Genomic DNA, 17,621 nt, shown 5'->3' with positions numbered 1-17,621 from the left:
TATCGGGTCAGACTTTTTTATGGACTGTCATGGGCCGACCCACTGGCTTATGGGCCGCCCCTTTAAAGAATTAAAAAAATATTTTAAAAAATTCTATAATATTATTATTGTTATATTTTGGTCTCATTTTTATGCATAAATTCATATATGATATTTTTTTTTATTATTTTTGTCCTTTTATTGTTATTATTTGTGTATAATCTATTTTATTTATATTTTTAAGCATATCATATTTTTATTGTATTTATCTTATATTCTTTTTATATTTTTTTTAAATTTTTTTTTGTGAAATTACAATGAAGGATATAAAACTTGGAATATGGTTATTTTAAGCATATCATCTTTTTATTGTATTTATTTTATATTCTTTCTATATTCTTTTTATTTACTGTATTTTTTACTTAAATTACAATGAAAGGTATAAAAATTGGAATATTTGTTTTTGTTTTCACCACCAGTTTAATCTGGTTCAGAGGTCAGTTCTGACATCAAGTAGTTCCAGCCTCCTCCCGATCGCAGTTGCGGGGGATCGAACCGCGGTCCTCCCTACCAAGTTCAGCGCCAATCACCACTTAACCAATTAAGTATAAAACTTGGAATATGGTTAAACCTGCTAAGAATAAATTAGTAGTAATTAAGTTTATTATTAGATATAAAATACTGAGATATGAGGTGGAAATCTATACCTATATATAAAGAGGATACAAAAAAATTTGGTGTGGACTTTTCATAATAGCAACAATATCTTATTAACAAACTCACCATTACATAAGACAACTATAAAAATCTTTTATTAACAAACTCGATGTAAAAATCTTTTATTAACAAACTCATCATAACATAAGACAAAATAGAAAACGTGGATAACACAAATGGACACGGAACGTGCCCGTTTGGCCGCTAGTAATAATAATAATATGGCAAAAAACTTATTGGATTAGAATGAGATTATTTGTTAGAGATTTGTTTGTTTGTTTGATGATGATAAAGAGGAAGATATTGTTGTTTAGGAGATTATGTGAGAAAATATAGGGATACGAATTACCTTCTTTGATATTTAGTTTAGAAATATAATATAAATTTAGTAGAATATTTTTTTTTTTTTTTTTTTTTTAAAATACTATGAAAATTAGTGGGTCGGCCCATTGGACCATGTATGCTTTTGCTTATCGTGTTGGGCTAAGCGGGCCGGGCCATGAAGTTAACGGACCGGGCTGGGCCGACCCCTTTATATAACTGGGGTCCGGCCTCTTTGACAGCTCTAGTCGCAACATATGAGTTCAAATCTATTTCTTTTTTATGTTTGTTATATAATTTGGTGGCTATATTCAAATACTTTAAATGTAGAAAAGTGAAAAATTTGTGGTTCAAATTTCTGTCTTTTTTTTTTCTTTTTTTTGAAATTTCTGCCTCTTCAATAATATTGTATATACCAATTGAGCTATACTTATAATTTTTTACTCTCAAACATTTTTTTTTTATCAAATAGTTTAGTGTTTAAAATTCCACTTTTAAAGTGGACATATGGAACGTCCAATATTAAATCTCGTCTTCTGCATATAAAATATGATATCTCTATCGACTGAGTTAAACTGAAAACTTATTCCTCAACATTTAAAATAGGTGGAAATTCACCAATACCCTTTAAGAAAATGTCCAGTCGGGATATAATATATCCGCACGAGTTATTCAATTAAAATAATATAAACAAATATTATCGACTTGGGCGGCTGGTACAGATAGTTAGTTAATAATTTAAAAAAAAACAATTGATTAATATTATCTTTTCCGTCAAAACAAAGAATAACATTGTCTTTATCTGTTTTTCTAATGTCATATTATCTTTCTATACTTTGTTCTTATCTCATATATCCAACGTTTCTTCAAATTTCAGCTTTCATAACTGAAAAAACAATAATAAGAGTCCATCCATCCAATCGAGATGACTATTTTTTTTCCAAGTGACCAATGGTATTTCTTTTTATACTAGTAGTTAGATAGGGCGCGGACGCGCCTGTCTGTGTCTATTATGTAAATTTATGTAAAAAAATGCCTTATGGTGAGATTGTTAATAAAAAAAATTTGCTGCTAAAAAAAATTCAAGAATATTGTTGATATTATAAAAGTCCACACCAAAATTTTTTTATCGTATTATATATAGTATAGATAATTACACTTAAATAATTTAAATTTTTTTAAAAATAAAAAAATTTGAGACCATTTTATATATTTTTTTTTGGATAACCGACAATTTTTGTTACTCTATTAATTATTAGTTCTGTCATTTTAGTCAATAGTCAACCTTATAACTCAATTACTAAATACTTATTGGTATTTTTTTTTTGGACTAATACTAATATTATTATTATACACACACAAAAACAAACAGATTTATCAAAAAAAGAAAAAAAAAAACAGAAAGAAACAGATTTCATACACAATCTAAAATTTCAACAAAATAATTTAGTCAAAACCCAAAAAATTAAAATAATAATTAAAACCAATATTTTTTTGGTAATAATTAAAACCAAATTATTATAAGCTTAATATAAGCCTAAATTGTTTTTGTTACAAAGAACGAAAGGTATGTGGGTGAGTCCAAATTCTTCCTTTCCTCACCAAAACTTTTCAATGAAAAAACCTCATCACACTAATAAAGTTATGGGAGATGTATTTTATGGTAACAATGATTGTGAAGAAATGAATGAATGCATTTATAATGAAGATGTTTTGAAGTCAATGAGAAGAGCACAAGAACTCAAAGCTTTGAAGAGGAAGGAAAAAAAGAAGAGCTATTGGAAATTCTTTGATTGCTTTAGATCTTTGTGGTTTCTTCTTCTTGGTGGTGGTACTGAATTTTATGATGATTAATTACTCTTAATTTTTAGTTTAATTTATTATCATCTCCTTGTAACCTTTAATTTTGTATACTTTCTAAAGGATGAGGAGGTGAAATTTTGATTTGCAATTTAGATCAAATTCAGTAAACTTGTTTAATTTAAGATTAGTTTGTTAATTATATTTTCTTTTCAAATTTGTTGCTGCACACATGTGTTTTAGATTGAATGTCCATAAAACGTAGTTCAACTAAAAATTATCTGATTATTAGTTAAATATTTTTATGATCTGAATATGAACTCAAGATTTTTCATTTGTGTTTCTTAGTTTTTAGGTGGTGCTTATGACTCAAATTCTAGAAATTATTGATGAAGTAATTTTCTTAGACATAAATTGCTTGAAAAAAACTCACTCTCACCCCCATGTGACATTAGTCAAATTAAAAAAGAAAACTCTCTAATTATTTTTTTAAAGAAAAAAAAAACTCTATGACATTTATTTAGGACTCATGAATTGGAATTTTGTTTGTGGTGTGAGATTGTGATAAGTACTAATCCGCGTAGATGATGACTCATGACTAGCTAGCTAGTGCATAATATTTGAGAAAATTCCTATGTTTTTCTTATAAAAGAATATTCCTATATTATTTTAATTTTAATTATTTTGACAACTTATTTTAATTTATTTAGTACCTGCTTAATTTATAACCAGCAATATTATATGAATATTTTTAGCTATTTATGTTGAGTCAAATTAAAAGAAGTTATTTCTGTTTGACTGTAATTATTTAACCAATTATATATTTTTCTATAATTATTAATCATTTTAAATATATGTCTAAGAAACATGTGAACATATTATACTTTTTGATAAAACATGTGAACATATTACACATATTAGTAAAAGTAAGAAAAAAAAAATGCGTATTATCAAAAAACATGTGTATATATGTAAAAATGTACAAATAAATCTACATTGAAATATTGTACCAAAAAAAAAATTCTACATTGAAATGTCGTACGTTATTCTAATTTATCTATCTGTATTGGACAAATTTCCGTAATACGAACCTAGGACACCGTTAATATATGGGCCGCATCCATCTTAGGAGCGAAGGGGCCAAATAGCCACACGTAGGAAAGATCTAATATTCTCAAACGACCGGGTCAAATCATTCCACTAACGGCATAGTCATAGCGGATAGGCTAGGACTTGGTTGTAAGAGCAACACCAAAGAGGAAAAATAAGCTTCATGGTAATGGGATATCTCCTCCGATTCTGGCGGGTTGAACTGCTCCATTCCTGAGTGGAGCCAATCTCGCCAAAGACAGTACAAATGAGGCCTATATATATAGCAAACCCCTAACATAATGAAAGATCATCACGTTTATTCTAAGACTTAGCTTCAAAATATTTTTGATTAAGTATTACTATATACTTTTTACGTAAGAATATTAACATTAGTAAAAAAAAAAGGCTTAAAAAATCATTAGTCAAAACACATTATGTGAATATCATTTCTTTATATTATGGTTATTCAAAATTTCATTAATTAAAATTCTATAAATAGAATATCATTATAACTTTTTTCTGTAAACTTTTTAGTTTAGGGATGACAATTAATTGAACTCATGCCCAGTAGTTATATGCAAAAAAATACCCACAATGGTTACATGTTGAGCTTATTAGAGTAGTGTTTGCTATTGAAGTTGGTCCAATTTGTGGATTGAAACGGATACTAGGTTGGTAATCTTAGTCTTCAATTATCATTTCGATGGTTCCTTGTCACCTTAAAAACAGATGACTGAATTGTTTGATCGAACTATGAATTTCAGTGTCTACCACATTTACATACAAGAGAATAGCTTAGCTCACAAGTTAAATTCTTTAGGCCTCACTTTGAGTGGTTTTAACTAATTTAATGTAATTCCTAGACTTACTTTAGAGGCCTATATTTAATCTTAATCATAGATTAGGATTTCTGAAGGGTTTGGCTAACCTTTGTTTTAAAAATATATATATATATATATATATATATATATATATATATATATATATATATATATATATATATATATATATATATATATATATATATAAAATAGTGATTGCAACATACAATATGATAAATAATATTTTACGAAAATGTAAAAACAAAAATTATATTTCAATAATTTTTCTTATGTCATAAAAATATTTTGAAACAAAATAAACCACTCCAAAAATTGTAGAGCAAATTTGGGTTACCCTGCAACCCACCTTTGTTTCAGTAAGTACTATGGCCAAACTGACCCATGCCATTCAACACCTCACATGCTTTATCATTTAATTTGGTTCTAAAGAAGCAATCAAATATCAAATAATATGAGGGGACAATTAAAATCAACCCAAAATTAATCACATGACCATAAATATATGGTCCCCTTCCATGATGTGTCCATTGTTAATCCTTCAAGTGAGCTTTAATAACCAAACAAACCAGCCATGATGACATTAAAAATTGTGGTAGGATTATAAAAATAACTTGCTAAGTTTTTAACATAGCTAAGAGTACCATCTAAGAATAGAAAAGCAAATTCCTATGTGACCTCAACAATCAGTTGCTTCCTTATTTTCTTATGATTATCCATGACAAAAGCATTTGGACATAATTTCTCAAGTAATATGCAACAATTGCACTAGGATGGGAACAAGAGGTAAAAGTTCCCAAAATATAAATATGATGAAAATCACTTTTCCTTATATCCAAATCACTTATCAATAAAATTAGTTGTTAAATTAATTTTTTTTTTTAAATGGTAGTTGTTAAAAAAAATATCCTTTTTAATTAATTGCATGCTCAAGTACAATCCATTTAGAAGACAGTTGACTAATAATACAACTTATTATATTTAGAAGTCATGTTGAATTCCAATAATATTTAATTATATTTGAGTCAAATAGATACATATAAATCTATTGAAGATCTCTTTCGATAAATCTTTTTAAGTACTCATTCCTTCCCGTCACTATTATAAGTATATTTGATATTTTAAATACATTGAGACTAAATACACCAATTATTCAATTTTCTAAAATTAAAAGTCAATTTTACATATTATAGTGATTAGAAGAATACATAATTAATTATTTTCATAACTACTTCTTACAAAATTCCAAGGCATACCTATTAATTTAAGAGAATTCAAGATCCTTCCAATTTTAAGAAAAAGGGACTATAGTAATCCAAATTTCAATCAGGTCATGTGATAAATAAAGTCTTAAATAAAGTCTGATCAACGATTATTTTAACCATGATTCGAACTCAAGTTATCTTGAAGAAATTTGTCCTTTACTCAAACTCTTTAACCACTTAAACCCAATAACTTAATAATCTAAATATTTATTTATACTTTATTTATTTTTCTTAAATAATAGTATGAATTACATAAATTAAGAATCTAAATCACATTGTATCTTAAATCTCATTTTTAATGCCACCAACAAAAAAAAAGTAATGAAAAATTCTTAATTCTTCTTCTTCTTCAGTGCTTGTTGCCCAAAGTATGCTCAAGTGCAATCATTTTAGAAGATTGTTGACTAATAACATTACTTGTAGAAGAATTTTGAGTCAAAACAATTTCATATCCATCATTATATGAATCCATTCCTTCATCCAAAAGTTGCCAAACTAATCCCCCAGCAAATGTTCCTCCATTTTGTGCCAAACCATAGATGCTTGAATAAACTGCATTCATGAATGAATCTCTAGAATTTATATCATACCCTGGATCATTTTTCGACTTTCCGAATTCCGTAAACACCAATGGCTTCTTCAAAATTGTTCTTGAATCTTCCAAATGACTCGTCATCCATTTTTGCATGAATTCCATTTGCACGGTATCATTTTGTCCAGTTAACCTGTTTTCATATAAATATATATGATTGATTAATTGTTTAATTACATTTTAATCGTCACTATTATTTTAATGGCATTTAATCGTCACTAATTGTTTAGCAACAATATCTATCTTGTATATTTTTTTTTGATAATCCTACAATTTTTCAGAAGAAAGTGATCCAATGATCTAATAATCGTAGATAATATAATTAAGCTTACCAACTATCAGGATATGCATGGATTGTTGCAAAGTCAATTTCCTTAACGAGATTATTGGAAACAAAATCCGAGCCAACTTGAAAGCCCGGATTGTATTGTTTCCTATCTGAGATGGAATCTCCATAGAATCCTTCCAATCCAACCTCCAATAAATGTTTTTTGTCAATAGATTTCACATATGGAGCCATCTCCTCAACCCATGCCTATGAGTAAAAACATCATAAAATCATTAAATAATTAAAAAAATTAAATAACTATACTATAGCATAAAATATCTAGTAGCATACTTAAAAGTAGGGGTGATCGCGGTGCGGTTTGGTTCGGTTTTGAGCATAAAAGTCATCCTAACCGCGAGATAAAAATGCATGCGGTTCGGTTTGGTTCGGTTGATTTTTAAAAAGTCATCCAAACCAAACCAAACCAAACCAATGCGGTTTGGATCGGTTCGGTTGGTGCGGTTTAAAACATAACGATTGTACCGAACAATTTTAAGCATAAAAAAAAAATAAAAAATTGAAGTTCCAAAATAACATTGTAGTACCAACAAAAATTATTTATCCAAAATAACATTATAGTAACTTACAATTTTAAATATATAAAAAAATTGAATTTTCAAAATAACATCACGGTACCGATAAAATTTGTTTATTTAAAATAACATTACAACACCAAAATAAAATTTCAGTACAAAAAATAAAAACAACTTGAAGTTCGATTAATTTGGTCGACTGACTTGGTAATTGGGCATGTATATTGGAATATAAATATATAATAGTAACTTAATGCGGTTTTTGCGGTTATCCGCGGTTTTTGCGGTTTTTGCGGTTTTTGCGGTTTTTGCGGTTTGCGGTTCAGTAAGAAAGTCATCCAAATACATCCAAACCAAATGCGGTTTTTGCGGTTTTCGGTTTGGTTTGGTTCGATTTGCGGTTTTACTTTTGGATTGGTTCGGATACTATCACCCCTACTTAAAAAGAGAAATTTAAGCCAAACTAGTATTAAATTAAATAAAACTCACGTTAATGGTCTTGCCAGAATAATCAACTTGGCAACGTGGTTCATTGATTAGTTCCCAAGCCATGATGGTTGGTTCATCTTTATAAGTAATTTTAGTGATTGTGTTGATCCTGGTCAGCACACTCTGCACGTACATAGTCAAGATTGCATATTAGTATAAAATTACTAATCTTACTATATAATCTTTTAGTCAATTAATCTACCAAAAATGTTAGAAGTAGAATATTATTTTTAGTAGAGAAAAACCATCTATAGAATATTTCTATAATATGTTGTAAAGCCATAAGAAAATTAAGTTTTTTTTTCTTCCTTTTATATCTATCATATACTTAAGGACTTGTATTTGCGATTTTTGGGTATTAGAAAAACTTGAGGTTATTATAAAAAGTGTAAAGACAATTTCGTATTTCACAATTTGTTTGTGGCCAAATTCAATCCTAACAAAAAAAAAAACTCAAATTAGTCCATAACATTTTTATAGGGCGATAATTTAGTATGAATCTCTCATGTGTTTAGGGTCAAAATCATGAGAGCACTTTGTTTTCAAATTTCAAAAACTAATTTAGATATTATTTTTTATTATGTGAATTGAATATTGGGCTGCAGGCAAAATGTAAGGATTAAATTGGGAATAAGTTAGTCTTATAAAAGTTAGAGAGAAATTAATCTTCAAGTTTTTTTTTTTTTTTTTTATAGTTTCTAATTATCATCTTTGAATATTAATGAAAGAAAAATGGTTTCTCTTATAAATTGGATTTGACTAAAAATAAATTGTTTTATTTTTTGAAAAGAAATTAATTGTTTAATTAGTTCCCTAACTAATATTAGAGCTACATACTTTAACATGGTTTTTGTAGTAACCCTTAATAATAGGATTAGTGTAAAAGTCATCATCATTATTGACTTGAACCCCACTACTATTAGCCCACTGCACATATTGAGGCCTTCCTCCAAAATCCTTGTAATTGTTCACCAAGCTCAAAATCAAACGCACACCATTCTTTTTTGCTTCACCTATCACAAAATCTAATGCCTGCCAATACAAACAAGATATTAGAAAACCACAATTCTATTATGGAATTATTATGTTATACTACACAACATGAACATATTTTTTTGATAAGTATAAGTGAGGTCAAACTTGAAAGTCAACTTTTATGTGCTTTTGATAATTAAGAACTTCTTAATGATAATCTTAAGTAGTGCAGTCAGACTGCATGCAGTCAACTATTCGGGCTAATCCGAATAAGATCAGACAACTAAATTTTTTTTCTTAATCAAATAATCGAGTGGTTAGAATTTCACTTATAAAGTGAATAAGTGAGAGTATCAAAGTTCGAACTCTGATCCTTGCATATTACATGCAATGTCCCCATGCTCACGGGACCAGACGACTAAAATCTTAAGACAATATTTTATTTTTGTTTAATATAAAAAATTTGTTAGCAACAATTTATTGATTGGGATACATATATATGGAACAAAAGGGAATTAATAAATTAATTAACCTGAAATACATTCTCATTGTATATGCCAGGTGATATTTGTAAAGATTGATTACCACCATCACTAAATGCCCATGTACGACATATAGTTAGACCCGCAGCTGAAGCCTCTCTAAATACATTAGAAACTTTATACCTTTCATTTGGATCAGAAGCTACATTCATCATCCAATAAGAATTAAAACCATTGAACAAAAAAGGTGAACCATTTAGCACAAATTCTGTTCCTTTTCTTTCAACAAAGCTTGGTGTAACACGTATTAACCTAGCTTCACAAACTAAGTTCGAAATTATTATATGAAAAATCATATAAGCACTAATAAGGTTCCTAATTATGGAAGTCATAATTTTTTCTATGATGAGTAGTAGTAGTATACTTATATGTTATCTATGATATCGGATTATATGATATGATGATTTAATTTTGTGACATGATTGTTGGGGTATTTATAGAAGTGAAAATTTGCTAAGGAGATTGATGGAAATATATAATAGTATATTTAACACATGTTGTTAATAGATGACAAAAATATAATAATATTAAAAAAACTAAAAAGGAGAACATTTACATTAAGCTATGTGTTAGTTTTTATTTTATGACGATAAGATATGTGTTAGTTGGATATAGGGTATGGACAAATTAAAGTAAGTTACGAAATGTAGCTACATGCTTATGAATATTAAGATTGTATAAGACTCAAAGGTTTTTATGATATGATGATATACGTTCATGCATGGTGGATATGCTTTTTAATGCAATTATTTTATTTGTTGATGCATGGTGGTGGATATGTTTTTTAATGCAATTAAGTGCTATTTTTTGTGTGTACATGTGTATGACGTCGCACCCCGGAAGTTAGATGCGTTTAAGTGAAGCAACGGGAAATGTTTTCCATACATAACTCTTTATCCGTTTTGCAACGATAAAACAGAATTTGATATTTTTGGACTTTAGTATTATTAACCTTTAAGTTTTGAAAAAAGGTTTACCCGCGTAATCTAAAATTCGGCCACGAACAAAATAAAATTTAGTAAAAAATTGCTTTATAAAAAATTAAACTTAAAATTTATCGAACGATTCATTTTATGAAAGGAATCTATTAATTACTTAAGTTTAATTCCGTATTAATTACAAAATTTAATATGTAAAAGAAAAATAAAAACAGATCGTTATAATAAGATGTATAAATTCAGTTATTTATTTATTTATTTATTCAATGCATGTATATATATTTGGTGTTTAAGCTTCAAAATTCAAATCCTAAAGCTCCGGTGAATAAAGAAATTTACTGATATCGCTCTAAAGTTTATTGGATTAAATGCAACAACGATGGTGTTGTGTTTGGTAATGGTTGTCTTGGTGTGGCTGCGTGTGGTGGTAAATAGTTCTGCAACCCTTTGGCTGCTTCGGTAAACATATTGAAATTCTTAAAAATATGATTGCAATCGAAATTGCTTACTCTTGTGGATGACATTTATTATGGCTAGAAATAGACTCTCTCACGGTGATTGATTGACTATGTAAAAATATTTGAATTATATTCAAAATAATTTACACAATTATTAAATATTTTTTATAAACTTGCACTTTCATCAAATAAATTGTTAATATAAAAAAATACATCAAACTCAAGTAGTTAATAAGCTCCACCAAAAGACGGGGTCATTTGGGAGAATCTGAGTTCAATTTCTAAGTTGAATAATTCTTGGTAAGAATTTGGTGGGTGTTGCTCTTTCATTTGACTATTGAAAATAATTTTTTTGCCATATATATATATATATATATATATATATATATATATATATATATATATATATATATATATATATATATATATATATATATAAAATCAAGGAGTAGGCTTCCTCGATTTTGTTCATTAAGGCATCACCGGAGACTACATCCACCGTCATCCTCGATGCATAGCACAACTCGTTGTAAAATGTAAGCACGATCCATTCCTCTAAAACATGCTTCATACTGTTGAGAATATAACAACTGCGAGTTTGTGAAAATAGTCCCATATTGAATAAGAATGTGGTGACTTGAGCATTTATAAGTGGGAGAACCCACTCACCTATCACCTTAAGGTTTTGGGTGAACAAGTGGTGTGTCTCCTACAAAGGTGTGTTGCTCAAAAAAACAAGTGCCACAAAAATAAATGCTCCTCGCTCGTCCCTCCCCGATTGTTGCGCTAAGCTAACACATACAAGGACTCCAATTCTATTTGTCTTCACGTCCATCGTCGATAGTTAAAATAGGATAACTATAATTCTATGATAACATAGTAAAAAATGTTTCTTAAGAGCAATGAAATTGAATCAGATGATTTTGAAACTCCATAACAAAAAGAAACAATTGGAACTATGTGGAAAGTCTATCATTGCTTTCTATAATACAAATACAAAAGAAACTATTCACTCATAATCTTGATCCATCTTAATAGATCCTAAATGAATACTTAATTTTCTAGTAGTATGGAAAATCTTCTCACTTCCGAAACATTAGGCAGACACAATCTCAACAAAACAAAAGAAGAAACATAAGGCAGACACTCTATCCTTAAATTTCAGAACTTAATCAGCATTCTAATATGTTGAAAGAGGGAAATTAATTAAACCAAAAAATACAAAGAGGGAATATTATTTAAGTAATGAAAAGTGTGTTTGCTCAGCCATTGTCCACCCAAAAGCAAACACGATCACTTATACACACCAACCTGTATTGCAAACAACATGAAAAAATGATCACGAGGCTACCCAAAAAATTGATTTTTCCATTCAAAAAAATAATTATAAATGCTCATATTTAGGATCTATCATCTATTTAGTGTATGTTTGGTTTCAATTCTGGAGCATCCAGAATTGATTCTGAACGTGTAGAATTGATTCTGACTTGTTTGGTTTCTCAAAAGTAGAATTGATTCTGCCTCCAGAATTGATTCTACTTGAAGCTAGAAATCGTAGCTTCTGATTCTAGAATTGATTTTTACACTCAAATTTTTTGTTCAACTCACTTTTTCATGAATATATCCAAACATAAACCACTTCAGCTTAAAATCAATTTTGGCCAGAATCAATTTTACAGAATCAATTCTGCCAAAATCAATTCTCTCCGCCGCAGAACCAAACACACGCCTAACAATGTCAAATTTTAAACTTATAAAGTCATGCAAAAAAAATATAAAAATCTTTGGGTAACTTCTTTTTTTTCATGAGTTTTTTTGGTTTACAAACCCAAGACCTATAGCGTACTACCCAAACGTCTTACCACCAAACCAAAACTAGTGGCATCAGGAACGGATCCAGGAATTTTAGGAAGTGGGGTCAAAATTATAACGTAAAAAAATATAAATTGTTATTTATATAATTTTAACATTTTCTTATACAAAATTACTTATTTTGGTTTATTAGTCAATAATCTTAAGATACTCATTAGTATTATAAATTAGTCTTATTAATTTTATATTTGGTATAGTGTAATAAATTGACTATATAAAAACGATAATGTCAGATATATGGGATCACATTACATAAATAATATTAGTATTAATTAAAAATAGGGTCTTGCTAACGAGTGCCCCCGGGGCACTCTTTAAGCATTCCATTTAAAGAAACTTTTTATTCAAAAAGTTAAATACTACAATTTCCAATGCGTTGACTTTACGCATTCCGATAAAAATTCTATAAAAAGCTTACTATTTAAGGGCTTAAAGAGTGCCCTAGGGGCACTATTTAGCATTTGCCTTAAAAATATAATAGGCAAGTGGGGTTGACTGACCCCACTGCCCCACACTAAATCTGTCCCTGCGTGGCATGCTTATAATTTACATTTATTAGTTTGTTAAGCTAATAACCTAATTCAATTAGTTTATGTTATCATTTTATCATTTTTTTTCCTCAATTTTACCTCTATCATCTTACATGAAAAAAATTAAATAATACTCCCTCCCTCCTTTTTAAGTGTTGTTTTGGAATAGTAACACTAACGAATTGTATTTTTTTTCTTAACAAAAAAAAACTAAGTGTATTAATTTTTGCACATTTTCTTCCAATTATACCTTCATTTTAATCTACGAATAAATTCATATTTTTTCACACAAAAAAATAAAATTATATGTTATTTTTCTCTCATAACAAACTTTAGTTTTCCAAAGATATAACATTAATTAGTTTATTGAAAAATAAGAGTAATTGACAAATGGTATATTTGACAAATCATATCTTTAAAATACAAAAATAATATTTAAATAGGAACGTTAAATCCATAGTCAAACGACATTTAAAAATGAACGGAGGGAGTTATTAAACATACCTATAAGTTAGTTTAACTGCTATTTTTACCAAACACTCCAAATTTAATAAGTTAATTTACCCGCTATAAACTAATTAACTTATAAATTCTTAGCTATAACTTCATTCATATACACTAATTAACTTATCTGCTATTTTTATCAGCAAAGTTTTAGTGTCGGATATTGTCTCAAAGAAGCAATAATATAATGTTAAAACTTACGGATGGTACATAAGCAATTGATAAATGTCTCAACACATGCATGCATATCTAAACTTTTTAATTAGTACAAATAATTGATTAAAAAAGAATTAATATGTAATATATAAATATAATGCATCCGCCAACAAAATTTAGATCCTCACTCACGCACACAATATTTTTTTGCCCTGAAAATGTGATGCATTGTTTGCATTGCGGGGAACATGGTGAAGCATCACTAGCTAGTTGCCATTCTTGTTGGAACATACTTGTTATACAAGAAGTATGGAGTTGAAAAGTATGAGGACCTTTGCTACTCTATATACTTACAACCTCAAGACAAGAGAATCCTTCTCACATGTGATGATCAGACCTAAAATTTAATTGGTAGATGCAGAGACGACATGCGGCATGTTAGGTTTGAGTTTGAACATGAGATTTTTTATTTATCTGCATTTAAGATGCACGATTCTTTCTTAAAAAAAGGATATATCATTCTCGCTACTAAATAATTTGAACAAGAAAATAATACAGAGCGACGTAGAGTTGCCAAAATTCAAAATTTGGGTCAGATATTGGATATAATTTTTTTGACATCATGTTAAAAAAGTGTTAGGAATAGTCTAATACTTAATTTTTTAATTTGTTGAAATTAATGTGAGTCATTCCCTTTAAAAATATGTTCAACTATTTATCCATATGAGTTTCACACAATTAAAAAATAAATATTATAGGGAGTGTTAAAAAGTGTTCACAAATATCTACAAATTCTAACTCAATTGACAGAAATACCGAAATCATTAAGTCGGACATTATAATCGGAGTTCGAACTTATATCTCTCTAATTTATATGTGCGAGTTTTCAATATCTTACAATTTTATTATCCAGAAAAAAAATGAGTGTTAAAATAAAAAGTAAATATTCCCACCACTTGTCTATCTTGATGCATCACCATGAGACCCCAAATTAAAATTCCTAAAATCCCTCATCCAATTGATATTGGGCACAAACTCGAACAAGCGACACAACAAAACTAAGGTTTGCTTACATTATGCATAAAGCAAATTATATTGACAAATTATGAGTTTATTTTACTTCGAGAGAAATTGATACACATTTTTTTCAACCTTCAAATAAACTAATATAAATAAATATACACTATATCTGTAGACAACATGGATTGAATTGAATCATCAACAACTTGCTCATACAATAACTAGAGTACAAATCAACCTTGAAAGTTCAACCACTTGCTCAAATTGAAACAACATAATTATAAAGTTTCAAGTAACGAAAAAAGCACCGAAAAATAAGAAACTCGATCACATTTGTTATATAGTTTTATATAGATGGTTAATATTATTTTATTTAATGAATTATTTGTAAATTTAGTTGCACTGGACTTAAGATCTAAGGGTTGTTTGTGGGTTCGAGTCCCACCGGATGTGCCACTGTTGGGTCACGAGGGGACAGTCGGACTGTTGGAGGATCATTCACATTGGGTAAAACAATTATACAAGTGAGTTAGACACCATATTTTTACCCAAAATTTTAAGGCATTAGGTTTATGGGTCCTCTTATAAAGTGTTCAAACTCTACTTTTCTAAGCAATTTTAGGCTTAATAAAGAGTTTGGTAGTCACGAAAAGATATATGATTTATATGATTACCGTATTTTATCTTGATTCAATATTCGACGAAACAATGAGATATGATTAGTTAATCATAAAACGTATCCTATCATGCTACTCTAGTTAAAAAATGGAAAGACAAAAGTGACAAATAAGAAGAAAGATTCAAACTAAATATAGAATGCATTTGGTGATTGACGCTTAACTTGATAGGGAGAACTACGGTTCGATCCCCACAACTGCGATCCGAAGGGGGCTAGAACCACTTGATTACATAACTAACCCCCGAACCAGATTAAACCGATGGTGAAAGCCAAACAAAAAAACTGAAAACATGCAGTCCTAATTTTAATATTCAGAGAGAGTAAATTTGACAATTAAATTTTATTTTGGGGGAGTGGGAGAATTAGGGGGTGAAGTAGGATGAAAAAAATCTCCTTATCCAACTTATAAATGCATGGGCTAAATTATGCCCTAAATGACATTGGGTAACATCAATCCTTTTTTGGGCCCTAAAAAAAAGAGAAAAAAGAAAAGTAATAACTACGCTCAACATACCTAAGTTTCAGTAGAATTTACATAGACAAGTTCTAAGAGATCAGATGGAGGTGAAGGATGGATCAATCTAGCAATGAGTGAGGGGGCACTAAGTTTAACAAGAAAGTTAGCGCAATTATTCCCTTCGTGAAGGGGTGTGAACGATGTAAACTTGCTAATTTTGATTGAGAAGATCTTTGATATCATGGATCAAAGTAGCATAATTGTGAAACTGTAGGGCTTAAGTAAAGAAGATATCAACACAGTGTAGCGGATCTATGAAACAAATTACCTCCTAGTAATCCAATAAAAGCAATTGATGAATGGCATGGAGCTCTTGTGAAGAATATCATACGATCTTGGTAGGAATCTCGAGAAGCCTAAGATCCGAAATATTAGAAGGTTGCTGAAGGAGACCACCGAATTCAACTCTAACGATGTTACCAAGACAACTTCCATAAGCATTAAAAATAGTGCAAGATTGATTGGAGAAGTTTCGTTGGACCCATCTATCCTTATTCCTCGTAAGTCGAGAGCTGAGAAAACAAGAGATGAAGGTGGAAAGTCATACTGCGAGCTTCCATAGTAAGATGATAATTAGGAACAACAACATTGGAGAAGCAAGAAGAGTTATAATTACTCCAAGACCACCAGATACAAACGATAAATGTATTGAAATTTGTCAACGATAACCACATCTTGAGATAGTTGATTGAGTTTGAGGTGGAAAAGAAATATGCAAAGGAGAAACCAAGGACATGCTAGAGGTTTAGGGAGGCCGACAAATCTGATGCAATGGAGGAATACATCTTCTCAGTTGTTGCATGTGGGATAAAGACCATCGGGAGCCAGGTTTCAAGCCAGCCATACAAGGAACTCGAATTTTGTGTGGAAGATTGAGATGCCAAATCTAAGACGACAATAGAGAAGTTACATTCGCACATCTTTGCTTCAAGAGGCAATAGTTACAAATCTTGACAACGTAGAAACCATTGGTGTTTTCTGATCAAATGAAAGTGTCTTCAATGTTGGGGTTGAAGTGAAAATTGAGGTTGTTGATTTCATCGATGACAGAAAGCTTGAGGCAACTTGGTGTAGAAGAGGTCAAGATTTTTTTTTGTGGTTGATATAAGAGGAGAGCAAGATTTGGAGGAGAACTACTCACTTCATTGATTTTTGAGCGAGATCATGAACATATAAGAGACAATGACACAAAGAAAATCGAAGGAGAATCAATTATTGAACCAAAAAGAAGAGTTGAAACAGAGGACTAATGAATGTTAATTCAAACCAACAATTAATTGGTTCAAATGTTAAGAATCTTAATCCTTAATAAGTTCAAATGGTAAAAATCTTAATCCACTTAAACATGTGATCTGAGTTTCAATTTCTGCCTCGTAAAAAATTATTACCATCATGATAAATAACATAAAAAAAAAGTTTTGTTAAAATTTGTATTCTAAATTATAAACTTTGATGACCAAAATAAAATGCAAATG

General features: G+C 29.4%; 1 protein-coding gene across 1 annotated transcript; it reads right to left on the bottom strand.

The window, feature by feature from the left end:
• Window positions 1–6,331: 6,331 nt before the first annotated feature.
• Window positions 6,332–9,804, bottom strand: LOC123920601 (mannan endo-1,4-beta-mannosidase 5-like). Its single transcript, XM_045972891.1, has 5 exons — window positions 9,463–9,804; window positions 8,793–8,987; window positions 7,956–8,078; window positions 6,938–7,140; window positions 6,332–6,738 (listed from the first exon to the last, which is right to left on the bottom strand). The coding sequence occupies exons 1-5, from the start codon at window positions 9,802–9,804 to the stop codon at window positions 6,363–6,365; spliced, it is 1,239 nt and encodes a 412-aa protein (XP_045828847.1). The 3' UTR covers window positions 6,332–6,362.
• Between the last annotated feature and the right edge of the window lie 7,817 nt (window positions 9,805–17,621).

The sequence above is a fragment of the Trifolium pratense genome, linkage group LG4 (assembly GCF_020283565.1).
Source record: "Trifolium pratense cultivar HEN17-A07 linkage group LG4, ARS_RC_1.1, whole genome shotgun sequence".
Classification (NCBI taxonomy): domain Eukaryota; kingdom Viridiplantae; phylum Streptophyta; class Magnoliopsida; order Fabales; family Fabaceae; genus Trifolium; species Trifolium pratense.
The sequence above is the reverse complement of the archived record's forward strand: the minus strand, read 5'-3'. Positions and strand labels throughout refer to the sequence as shown.

Excerpts from the sequence above, each read along its gene's own strand:
- LOC123920601 (XM_045972891.1), bottom strand. The coding sequence starts at position 9,804 with ATGACTTCCATAATTAGGAACCTTATTAGTGCTTATATGATTTTTCAT. Across the intron at positions 8,079-8,792 it reads ACTACAAAAACCATGTTAAA|AGTGTGCTGACCAGGATCAA; the intron begins GTATGTAGCTCT and ends ATGTACGTGCAG. Across the intron at positions 6,739-6,937 it reads CATGCATATCCTGATAGTTG|GTTAACTGGACAAAATGATA; the intron begins GTAAGCTTAATT and ends ATATGAAAACAG.